At 42.4% G+C, this 12,500-nt stretch overlaps 1 protein-coding gene across 9 annotated transcripts in view; it reads right to left on the reverse strand.

Moving 5' to 3' along the window:
- Positions 1-12,500, reverse strand: part of camk2d1 (calcium/calmodulin-dependent protein kinase (CaM kinase) II delta 1) — a 138,365-nt gene that overhangs the window by 31,319 nt on the left and 94,546 nt on the right. For all 9 annotated transcript variants that reach the window (XM_063186416.1, XM_063186413.1, XM_063186415.1 and 6 more), the window contains exons 7-12: positions 11,269-11,371; positions 9,155-9,238; positions 6,038-6,132; positions 3,811-3,933; positions 3,172-3,255; positions 2,097-2,139 (exon numbers count right to left, since the gene is read on the reverse strand). In XM_063186416.1, the coding sequence (XP_063042486.1) occupies positions 2,097-2,139; positions 3,172-3,255; positions 3,811-3,933; positions 6,038-6,132; positions 9,155-9,238; positions 11,269-11,371 (532 nt within the window). The remainder of the gene's footprint in view (positions 1-2,096; positions 2,140-3,171; positions 3,256-3,810; positions 3,934-6,037; positions 6,133-9,154; positions 9,239-11,268; positions 11,372-12,500) is intronic.

A 12,500-nucleotide genomic window follows, 5' to 3' on the forward strand; every position in this document is an offset into this window, starting at 1 on the left:
AAAGAGAGAGTGAGAGAGAAAGAGAGAGAGAGAGCGAGAGAGGCCACTGTGGACCGAAGTCTGCACGATCTGTCTGTTTATCTATCTGCAGGTCATCCCAGCATCTCTCTCTCTCTCTCTCTGTCTCTCTCGTTCTTTATGCCAGTCAATCCCTTGTCCTTGCTTTCCTTATTTCTCTCTCTCTCTCTCTCTCTCTCTCTCTCTCTCTCTCTCTCTCTCTCTCTCTCTCTCTCTCTCTCTCTCTCTGGGTCTCTCAGTCTCTGGGTCTCTCTCTCCGTCTCTGTCTCTCTCTCTCACTCTCTCTCTCTCTCTCTCTCTCTCTGTCTGTCTGTCTGTCTGTCTGTCTGTCTGTCTGTCTGTCTGCCTGTCTGCCTGTCTGCCTGTCTGTCTGCCTGTCTGTCTGTCTGTCTGTCTGTCTGTCTGTCTGTCTGTCTGTCTCTCTCTCTCTCTCTCTCTCTCTCTCTCTCTCTCTCTGCCAGCAAATCACATGTCATTGTTTTCCATCTTCTCTTTCCCTCCCTCACCCACTTGTCACCCAGCACCGTGAAGAGTAGAACATTGTTTAAACCAAAACTACAGGTTTAGCACCATTGCCAGCACGCTGTTAATGATTTGCTGTGGATCATGTGCTGTGATTTAGAAATTTGCACGTTTCATACATGAAAAGGTGGATCTTCTGCATGTCGGCCATTTTGAATTACCAACATCTTAAGCGGCAAAACTTTGGTCAGATCAGTAAATGTTAGTTCATTACTTAGTTCATATTCATATGTGAATGGGCAGCATACATTTTGAAAATGGAAGACTAAAGGTCTACTATAGGTTACCCACAAGAAGCACAGGCCCCTATAATTTTCCTGGTTACACTTTATTTTAATGGTTCACCATTACAGTGGATCTACCACGCTAGGTAGGGTGTAATAACCAGTGTAACAATATGTAATACCAGTGTAACAACATTTACCAATTTTGGTCATCTAGGGTTAGGGTTAGGGTTGGTACATGGTATTACATAAGTATTACATTGTATTAAATAGTGTTACACTGGTTATTACACTGTACCTAATGTGGTAGATCCACTGTTATTGAGAACCATTAAAAGAAAGTGTTACCATTTTCCCCTGTCAACGTATTACATTATATTGTGTGCATTTAGCTGGTGCTCCTATCCATACAGTATAGTGATTGACAGGTACAGGGTGGTCCCTGGGGCATAGTAGGTGTTATATGGCGGTAATATACCTTCTTCAAGGGCACTTTGAAGGTGCAGGATACAGTAAGTGATTCAGTCCACCATTCACGCTCTCTGTACTAGAATGGGATTTGAACCGGCAACCTCCCAGATACCAAGACCAACTCATCTACCATGCCACAGCTGCTTAAATGAATGTCTTAACCACAGTTCACCCAGGGGGCGAGCAGGGCTATGAATTTACAATTAACTATCATTTACATTCAACCCCCAACCCGCCATCTTAAAGGTCAAGAGCAAGTCCGCAGACAGCTTTGACTATGCCCAGGACAAAGTTTTCTAAAAGGGCATCCACTCAATACATACAATATAATGAGGACCCAATTCTAGGGGCCCCTCTCCCCCTGGGTCCTGGACAAGTAACCATTTTGCCTCAACCCCTGTCGGCTTCCCGGGTCAAGGGCACTAAGATGCATTGTCAGAATTGTCAGTCCCGTGTTAAGAAAGTAAACACCCTATCCACAAATTTGACCCAACCACCTTCCAATCATCTCATTGTTATGGAAACAGGAGAAAACTGGTAGATCAAGTCCCGTTGTCTGTGTTGTTCCATGTTGTTTCAAGTCTTTGCTAGGCCTTCCTGTTAGTACTTTGGTCAGCTGCTCTTGTTGTTTTAGAAGTGCATTTCAAATTAATTTTGACTTGACTTGAGATCAGGTGGTTATGTTAATGAAATCACCTCCTGTGGTTCTAATCCAGAATAATACACAGTAAAGATGACCACAAGGTGAACCATGGCTGTGACCAACAGCAGTGTGCCTTTGGCCAGCCCAGAGGCACTATAATAATAACACAAAAAACTGGTCATGGAGCAAGGAATGAAACAGGAGTCTGTTCTACTTACTGGAAAAGTTTCGTGTAGCCAGCATTGTGGTGAGGATAGCACCCTGAGAATAAAGAAAATAAAATAAAGAAGTGAATGAAAGAGGGAACTAGACCACTGGATACAGAATGTTACAACTGAGAGAGAGAGAGAGAGAGAGAGGGCAACTAGACAGCAACTAACATGCAGTCCGTTAATTTTTAATAGTGTTTGGGTTGCATCTGTTCCAAGAGAAGGGTAATGATTAGGTCCCCTGAGGTAAAAAGTCCATTTTTTATTTTATTTTGTCCGTTCTTGCCCACAGTAGGACAGACAGCTCCCTGCATGTCTGAGTGTCACAACTCGACAAAGTCGATTCACTTCCTTAATCAGTCTGTGGAGTTCATACTGAATCTATTCCTTTTTTTCTAAGTAGTCTATATTTTTTGCTTCTTTCTGTCTAATGTCAAGCTACATTCTGCCTCTGAATAAGTCAAAGGAGACAGGGAAGTATTAGGAGGTATTACTGTTGGCACATTGCACCATGCACAGCACTCCTGTGAATTTATTTACCATGTTTTTTTTATTAATTTTTATTATGTTTTTTTTTTTTTCTTTTCGTTTTATGAACATTTTAGAACCTTTTAATATTTAGGGTTTTGGTGAAAATACAAACTTAAAAGGCTACAGGGCATTTGGTTGTGGTTGGTGTCCTAGTGTAACCTTGGCAGGCCGTATAGGAGGCCCAATCAGTGTTTTGTCATGTGACCCTCTGTGCTATTGGTCAGCCACTGTGGGAAGGGGTTAAGTTATCTTTTTGCTGTGTCATCAGGAATGAAGGACTTCTGTGCTGTGTGCGCATCCTCTTACTGCAGATGGGGTCGCCGGCGGGCCTATTCACTATTTGCTGACAATAATCAACTACATCATAACAACATTGCTATGACAGTGTCGAGAGCCTTAAGTAACAGATTAAGACATACACGTAGACATTACAATTTTGGTGACAGAAAGGTTATAACATAGGTGCTGCGCTAAGGGGTTAAGTAGTTTACCGCCATGTCCTTAGGGATGAGGGAGTGTGTTTGGTGCCTTGTATTCAGTGCTGTGCACTTACCTTCAGCTTCCTCCGGGCGTTGAACTTCTTGAGGCACTCTACAGTCTCCTGCCTGTGCATCATGGAGGCCACTGTGGAGCGTTGCTGCACAGGAGAAGAACCAACAATAAGGGAGTAAGAGCATGGACAGACATGACATATTTGGGCGTGTGTGTGTGTGTGTGTGTGTGTGTGTGTGTGTGTGTGTGTGTGTGTGTGTGTGTGTATGTGTGTGTGTGTGTGTGTGTGTGTGTGTGTGTGTGTGTGTGTGTGTGTGTGCGTGCGTGCGTGCGTGCGTGCGTGCGTGCGTGCGTGTGTGTGTGTGTGTGTGTGTGTGTGTGTGCGTGCGTGCGTGCGTTTGGGAAAAATGGCTTTTGACCGTGTGTAGTATCCTTAATCTGCTATACTTTCATGGGTGTCAATGGGATTAGCACTGCATGACAATATAATTGTTGTTAGAATACAGTATAGTGGAATAGGTGTGTGTGTGTGTGTGTGTGTGTGTGTGTGTGTGTGTGTGTGTGTGTGTGTGTGTGTGTGTGTGTGTGTGTGTGTGTGTGTGTGTGTGTGTGTGTGTGTGTGTGTGTGTGTGTGTGTGTGTGTGTGTGTGTGTGTGTGTGTGTGTGTGTGTGTGTGAGTGTGTGTGTGTGTTCCACATACACAGATCCAGGGGTGTTTGAGAGCCTCAGCAGCGGTGATGCGCTTGGTAGGGTTGATGGTGAGCATCTTGTTGATCAGGTCTTTGGCTTCCGGTGTCACCGTGTCCCACTCCGGAGAGGGAAACTGCACAAAACACACAGACACAATCCAATTTAGTCAGTAGTTAGTAGTCGTGTGTGTGTGTGTGTGTGTGTGTGTGTGTGTGTGTGTGTGTGTGTGTGTGTGTGTGTGTGTGTGTGTGTGTGCGTGCGTGCGTGCGTGCGTGTGTGTGCGTGCGTGCGTGTGTGTTCTGTTCATGAGGGCTCCATTATAGTAGTGGAGAGACGTGTGTGTGTGTGTGTGTGTGTGTGTGTGTGTGTGTGTGTGTGTGTGTGTGTGTGTGTGTGTGTGTGTGTGTGTGTGTGTGTGTGTGTGTGTGTGTGTGTGTGTGTGTGTGTGTGTGTGTGTGTGTGTGTGTGTGTGTGTGTGTGTGTTCGTGCATGTGTGTGTGTTCATGAGGGCTCCATTATATTAGTGGAGAGAGAGACCGCCGCTCTCCTAGCTGCACCTGTGTGTGTGTGTGTGTGTGTGTGTGTGTGTGTGTGTGTGTGTGTGTGTATGTGTGCATGCATGTGTGTCAAGACACGAGACTGTACATATATACAGAATATACATATAAACATTATACTAGTGTTTACACTAGTATATTACATTACCACACTGGCGTTGCCTCTAGTCAGGCCAAGAGCAATGTAAATATTGTTTCAAATCTCCGGAAAACTTGGGAACTCCACCCACTTTGTTGGAAACCAGTCAACCAGTGGCAAACTTAGGGAGGTGGGTCAACCATGCTGATTGGGAAACGTTCATTGTAATGCTCTTGGTCAGACCAAGTCTTGAAGAGAATTGAAAGACGATGATAATCAGGCTAAAGACGCCATACAATAAATCCTAGAACCAGAGTTTGAGTCCAACCAGCGGCCATTTCCTGATCCTTCCCCATCTCCGTCTTCACAAACATTTCCTCTCAACCTCTGACTGCCCTATCCTAAATAAATCCACAAAAGCCTGAAAATGTCTTCAAAACACCCATCTGTCCATCCACCCATACATACAGTACACCCATGCATAGCAACCACTCATAAATCATCTGAACACAACTACACAAGGACGTAAAAGAAGAACAAAGCAGCGAGATATACATATTAAAAAAACGTGAAAAAAAACATCACCACAGGGGAGATGTGTACAAAAAAACTCTCTGTCTAAAGCCCTTCCCTGTGTTTTATGTAAGAGCATAAGGTGATTAGATATGGGCACCAAGTTGGGCGGAAGCCATCGGGTTGTCCCTGGCGAGAGGCCTGTGTGGACACAGTCTGTCTCCGGCATGGGCATCGAGCCAGTCAGAGGCGATGACATAAGACCACTGCCGTCTTCTGTTTATGTTTTTCTTTCTGCCCATTGTATTATCTCGCTCTCCTCCCATTTCTTTCTCTTTCTCTTTCTCTCTCTCTCTCTCTCTCTCTCTCTCTCTCTCTCTCTCTCTCTCTTTCGTCAGTAACTTTGTAAAGAGACTTCCCCCACATTCTATACCTAATAGATGTACCGTAGCACTTAGCATTTTATCTATCTGTTGCTTCATTTCTCTCCGTTTCTTGTCCATGGTGGTGGTGTGTGTGTGTGTGTGTGTGTGTGTGTGTGTGTGTGTGTGTGTGTGTGTGTGTGTGTGTGTGTGTGTGTGTGTGTGTGTGTGTGTGTGTGTGTGTGTGTGTGTGTGTGTGTGTGTGTGTGTGTGTGTGTGTGTGTGTGTGTGTGTGTGTGTATTGGAGTTACAGTGCAGAAGAGTGCAGGAACAAGAGAATCAGACAAAAGAGCATGTGAGAAAGACGGATGTGAGTGCCTGGAGATGTGTACTGTGTATTCATCTGCAAGCTGCACGTATACTTATGTTGCTATGGGCATGCTTGCGTGTGTATGTGTGTGCATGTGCATGTGCATGTGCACGCTTGTGTTTGTGTGAATGCGTGTGCGTGCAAGTGACTCACATTATAGGCACCGGCCTTGATCTGGTGGTCAAATCTGTGTATGTCTTTATGTGTGTAAACACGCACGCACGCACGCACACACCCATGCACACATACAAGTGCCTGTATGCCTGTATGCATGTATGCCTGTATGTGTGTGTGCATGTACGAGTGCATGCGTGCATGCGCGCGTGCGTGCGCGCGTGCGACGTGCCATGACTCACATCATAGGCGCCGGCCTTGATCTGCTGGTAAAGTCTGTGCTGGTCCTCATCCCAGAATGGAGGATAGCCCACCAGCAGGATGTAGAGGATAACACCTATGGTTGGCACATGGAGAGAGAGAGAGAGAGAGAGAGAGAGAGAGAGAGAGACAGAGACAGAGAGAGAGAGAGAGAGAGAGAGAGAGAGAGAGAGAGAGAGAGAGAGAGAGAGAGAGACAGAGAGAGAGAGAGAGAGAGAGACAGAGACAGAGAAACAGAGAGACAGAGACAGAGATGGAGATTTAACACAATGACAGGGTCACCAGTTCACCACCTCCAATCTGCACTCCCTCTCTCGAGGTCTTCAAACTGTGAGCATACCTACTTTTACAAAAGAAGAAAAGAAAATAATATATGAATATGGGGACTTCTGAATGTCCTCTCTTATTGCACGAGGGGTCTTAGTTAGTGGTGTGGATTGGCACTGCCCTCACGATCCGATTCGGGAGGTAGCGATTCGATCCGATCCGATTCAATTCTACAATGCATTGCAATGCATTACACTTCTACTGAAAGCAAAGCAAATGCTTCATCAGTCATGATGAGGCAATACAAGTAGTCAGATACTGAGCAATAATTTATTGGCTGTTTTCTATATCAGTCTGGATCAGTCTGTATCACTCTTGCAATGGTTTGAAGTACTTCCATTTAATTTAACATTCATTTGCTCCCGAAATATCCACGGAAGTAAATGAAGCTTTAAAAAATGTGCCGCATCGATTCTGGAACTTGCCGCATTGAATTGGATCGTCCATGCCCCGCATTGGATTGCATCGCTGGATCGATCATTGTTGAAACCACTAATCTTGAGTGCTTACTGACTCACCACCCCCCCTCCCCTCAACAAACCATCGGCATTAACCTGAGAGCACCCAACACCCACTGAAAGATCAGAAGCATGGGTGATGTTATAAATGGATGAGGAGAAAGAGGAAGCTATCTACAGTCACAGGGGTATAGGGTAATGAAGGGTTATGAAGTATTATTGACTATCTTTTCTCCTCTTGTGAAGTGACCCCCCTACACCCCCCCTCTAATTATTATTATTATTATTATTATTATTATTATTATTATTATTATTATTATTATTATTATTATTATTATTATTATTATTATTATTATTAGTAGTAGTAGTAGTAGTAGTAGTAGTAGTAGTAGTAGTAGTACCAGTAGTAGTAGTAGTAGTACCAGTAGTAGCAGTAGTAGTATAACATAACAGATTAGCAACAATATTAAAACAAAAATAATGTAATGAAGTAAAAGATAAAAAATAAATAATATATAAATAAATGAAATAAAATAAGGCTGAAATAGATATAATGTGGTTGATTAAAAAAGAAGATGAATGAAAAAAGGTGAAGGAAAAGGAGTGGAAGGTGTGTGCCACAGAGAATGGGTGAATTCTAAGCCACATCTGGTCTTATTGTCATTTTGGTGATATGAAAAAAAAAAATGTATGAGCACAGACCCACACCCACATCACCACCCACACATACACAAGCACAGAATTATGCACACGGTAGGAACTGCACTTCAAAATGAGCTGAAATTACACCAACCAAGTGTGAGCATGATTCATTTCTCTGATAACAACCCATTGTGTCATAATCTTCATACTGATGAAACAGGGTTTGGAAGGCTAGGTGCCTCTGTTAGCCACATGAGTGGGCAACACATGACACTAATTTCCTCACTCATCTACTGTATGTGAAATCTTGGTCAACTGGATCTTCCAGGTCACTTCTTCCTTATAAGGAAGAATATTATATATAATTATATAATAATAGAATACATGAAGAGTTCAGATGCAAAACCCCCTAACTCCATTTCTGAAGACCTGCACTTCTATATTTTTAGAGAACCCGGTTGTTGGTTTGGTTTACATTAATGTACTTGATAATACATATAAATAGTTATATTACATGAAAAAAATAAAAATATATGCATTTCTGTTAGCTTTGTATTAAATAAAAATGAATTACGATTAATTTCTGAAAAGGCACTTAGGGGGTTTTGCATCTAAACTCTTCACATACTGTATATTATCGATGAGTCATATTAACGTGCAGTAGTTTTATCACCACAGACGTGGGAGCCATTAAAATAAATATTTAAGCTAATGGATCATTGGGTCTGGAATGTGTGTCGGCATCTTTATTGTATTTTAAAGGAAAATATTGTTTTCAAAATGCAATTAATTTGACAAGCCAGACTTTGTATTGTGCTAACACAATATTTTCAATTCATTTCAACCAATACACTATCTTTAAGTAAACTTAAACACAAGACAAATTTGGGGAGAGACAAAAAAAAATCTGAAAAAAAACCCGAAGAAATGGTAGGAAAGTGTCAAACTAGCAGAATAGTGTTCCCAAGATGTTGTTGTTCTTGTTAATCACTACAAAACTTTAAGGAAATGAATGACTTTTTTCTATATTCTTAGAGGTGTGAATTTCCACAAAATATATAAAAGTTTAAAGTCCTCCTGGGAGATTCCCATTGTGATTGTGACACAGCGCTCAGCAGCACACAGTGCTCACTGCACACAACTAAATTACATGTATGCCTCATCCGTGCAAGGGTGCAGCCCCAAATGGCACCCCAAGGGAGCAGTGCAGCGGAACGGTACCATGCTCAGGGTACCTCAGTCATGGAGGAGAATGGGGGAGCACTGGCTAATTACTCACCCCACAAACTTGGTGCCCTAACCACTTACATGTACCCACTATGGACCCACCCACGTAGCCCCTTAATGCACGCCGCACCATCTGAGACACGATGTTATAGTGATTGAAAGGTTAATTACCATAGCACTACTCTACTATGACATAACACAGGGCCTTTAGTAATGCACTATGACTCTGTCATTGCCATTCTAGTGACAGCACATTTTTAACGCTGTGTTTTAACAGGTTAAGAAATATCAGCATTGTCTCAATGTACATCTGGATCAAAAGTTATTTAATACTAACCTTGGCTCTCAATCATCAATGTATCACTATTTTATCTAACTACACGTATGCCAAAGTAAATGGTGCAATGTAATGTATGCAATATTAGTGAGGTGTATGGTACATACCACAGGCCCACATATCGACCGGCTTGCCGTAAGGCTCTTTCCTCAAGACCTCGGGCGAGAGATAACCTGGGGTCCCAGCGAAACCTGTGGCAGAGTCATACACATACAAATTATTTTCACCACATTGATATAGTAACATACACTACACAATACAATATAGAACAATGTGTGTCAATGTATTTCCCATTTAGCAAAGAACTGAAGGACCCCACCCCAAACAATTTGATAAGTTCAAGGTTATAACGTTCAAGGTTATAACTGTCGAATTCTATCAGCCAGTCTTGGACTTTAGTCATGTGAATGCACAAGTTATGAATACTAATTTCATGATGAATTAAAATGAATTAAAAACAGACGTGGAAATCTCTTCAAGAAAACTAACAAGCGAGTCAGACACAATGAATCATGAGCTACTACTAAAGCACTGTAAACGTAGAAAGAAAAAAGAAAGTGGCCCCAAAAACTATCCTGAGGGAAATTATTCATGTCTTCACTCTCTTCTCTTTTCTTTTCTCCTGTTCTCTTATCTTTTTTTTCCTCGGGAAAGCAGCCTAATTCTAAAATAACCAGGCGGCTGGGTCCTGACCGCAGGCACACAAACTCATTGTCTGAGTGCTGGAGCCAAAAAAAAAAAGATTAAAAAAAATGAGCAAGAAAAATGGGCCCACAGGTGACTAAGGCCATGAGGGAATTATTGTAATTATTTCACCTAATCCATGTGGACTTAGTAGACGATGAAACTAGATAACTAGTTGGCATGCCGTACCATACATACTTTGCCAGAGTGCCAAACTTGTCGTGAGTCGTCTCTTCCATTTAAAAAAAATATACATTGACAAAGCAAAAAACCTTTTGTCGTCTGCCTTTTTTTTTCAATAGTGCTGCAAGCGCAACAAGTTAGCAATTTCCAGGTCGTCCCTCACTGTCTGAACGTCGGCATAAAAATGATGCCCTCCAGCGAGCAGTATTGAACCTATTCATCATCTTCCTGTTCCCTTTTGGCGTACTTTGACAACTTAATTTGACTTAATGGTGTGACAATCTTCAACTTGGTCCGCGAAATTGGACTGCATGGTGAGAATGGCTGGTGGCAGGCAGACGTCGCCTGGCATAGTCTGATTGTATCAGTCGATTTCTGTTCACCTCATGGAAACCGTCTGACCTTGAGTAACCAAGATCATCCTGCACAGTCACAGCCACTCGGGTCTCGAACCCATGACCTGTGAGCACAGGTGCTTTAAGATAAGGCAAAGATAAACGGCACACCAATCAGCTCCCGTTTGAACCAATTTAATGGTAGCGATATTTCGGCCCACCATGAACCTTCCTCAGACGTGTGAGCGCAAAAGTGTGACACCACTGAGCTAAAGGTCTGGCACGTCAAAATGGGGTACGGGGCCAAAAACGGCTGGGCTAGGCCGATATCTCAGTTACTATCACATCTGTGTGACACTTCAGGAGGGAGGTTTACTGAAGTTGTACCACTGAGACAATGCCAAGGCTTTTCCTCTGTTTGTTTCTTGCTCCAATTGCCAAAAGTTTAATACGTTCTTCCTTCCTTTCATACTACTGGTAAATAAAACCGAGCAGGGGCATTACGTGGCAATTGCTTGAATGAACATCATTTGGTGATAAGGCACATTATCCTGCAAGCAGTGGTAAAATATTTCTTGTTGACAGTGTGAATAAAACAGGAATCCTGTGCCAAGATGATGGCACCTGAGGCTTTCCATATTACAAGGCTATACACCATATTTAGTTTTCTACTTCAAATGTCGTTAATACATAAACATGGTTCGGGAGGAAGCCTGCAAGTGATTGACAGCTGTCATTACTTTTTAAACTATTTAAACCCCTCCTTTCCCTTTCACCTGTTTTGCGCGAAGGCTTTCCAAATTGTCCCACCACCTGGCCCTACTCCTCCTATTCACTAGAGCACCCAGCTACACTCCTATGCAATGAGGGTGGAAGCGAATCTCATCGTGCATGATCTCCGCTTTAAACATCCCAGGACTGATGCCAGCCAGCATGCCACTCACGCATATAGTACACCAAGCACTCAAGGGCAAACTAGTGCAATCTACAGTATGAGGGCAGGTGGGCAGCACACTTACCAAACCATGCCTGCTGGTCGCCCTGAACTTCTATGGCAAGGCCAAAGTCCGCCAACTTCACTGCAGCTCCTTTCAGCTTGCTGGCAAGCAGGAGATTCTCGGGCTGTGTATGGGCCCGACCATTTGGAGACGAACATTGGAGATGATGAGAATTTAGATATGGTTAGAATGTCAAAATGTTCAAGTTAGAGAGTAATTCATGAGAAAGAGAGTAATTCATTGTGTATTGAATGTATTCAAAGTGTTGAATTTGATTTTTTGTAATGCTGCTAATAATTATATACTGTATATATAATTCATATATATATATATATATATATATATATATATATATATATATTATAATATAAACATATCATTTCACATTGCAGTCACAAATGTGGAAACCGTGTAAAAAATAACAATTTGCCGTCAAAGTTCGATTTGTATAGTAGTAAGATTATGCGCAGTCTTGTGTCACAATTTCTGTACAGGAAAATTCTAAATGGAATCACTCATGAAGAGCTGTGCAAAATCTTTCTGGATACTCAGAGAGAAACCAGAGGGGAATTTGGGGAATGATATCTGTATTTGTTGATATCCAAAGACATTTGACATGTAAACAGTAAATTCTCTAATATACTGTAGTAGGCCTAATCTCCTTTAGTGGCCTGTCTTGTGGTCACTGGGGTGAATGTGGGATAATTTTGGCCTGTGGTTCCAATAAACACACTTGAGGCACATCGGGCTACATTAGAGAACTCACGTATGTAAATGTAAACAAATCTACGGTATATGAAATATTAGGAACTGAAGGACAACTGTGCACTATGCATGCACCAATGAGAGTGCATACTCCTATTAACCTACTGGACTTTTGGTCTTTGGACATTAAACAAATACAGACATCGGTACAGGTTTAATTGGAGTAAAAGGCAGGATATTTGCCTGCTGCTGTGCTACCACAGTCTAGCTAGGCAAACTATGTCTGCCCGGGAAATGGCAAGGCACATTGCATAATAATTAAGAGGTCAGGAGGAGGGGTGTATTTAAAGAGGGCATGGGAAACATGGTACAAACATGGTAAGCCACAAACATGAATCTAAATCCCTGGTGGAGAAATGTGAAAATGTGAAAATTAATCTCGTGGCAATGAAGCCATAAAATGCTGTAGGCTTTTCAGTGCTTTAAATGAGTAGGTAGTCACCGGTACAGAGTACATACACTTCTCAATTTTGGCCTCTATAGTACCG

The sequence above is a fragment of the Engraulis encrasicolus genome, chromosome 21, assembly GCF_034702125.1.
Source record: "Engraulis encrasicolus isolate BLACKSEA-1 chromosome 21, IST_EnEncr_1.0, whole genome shotgun sequence".
NCBI lineage: Eukaryota > Metazoa > Chordata > Actinopteri > Clupeiformes > Engraulidae > Engraulis > Engraulis encrasicolus.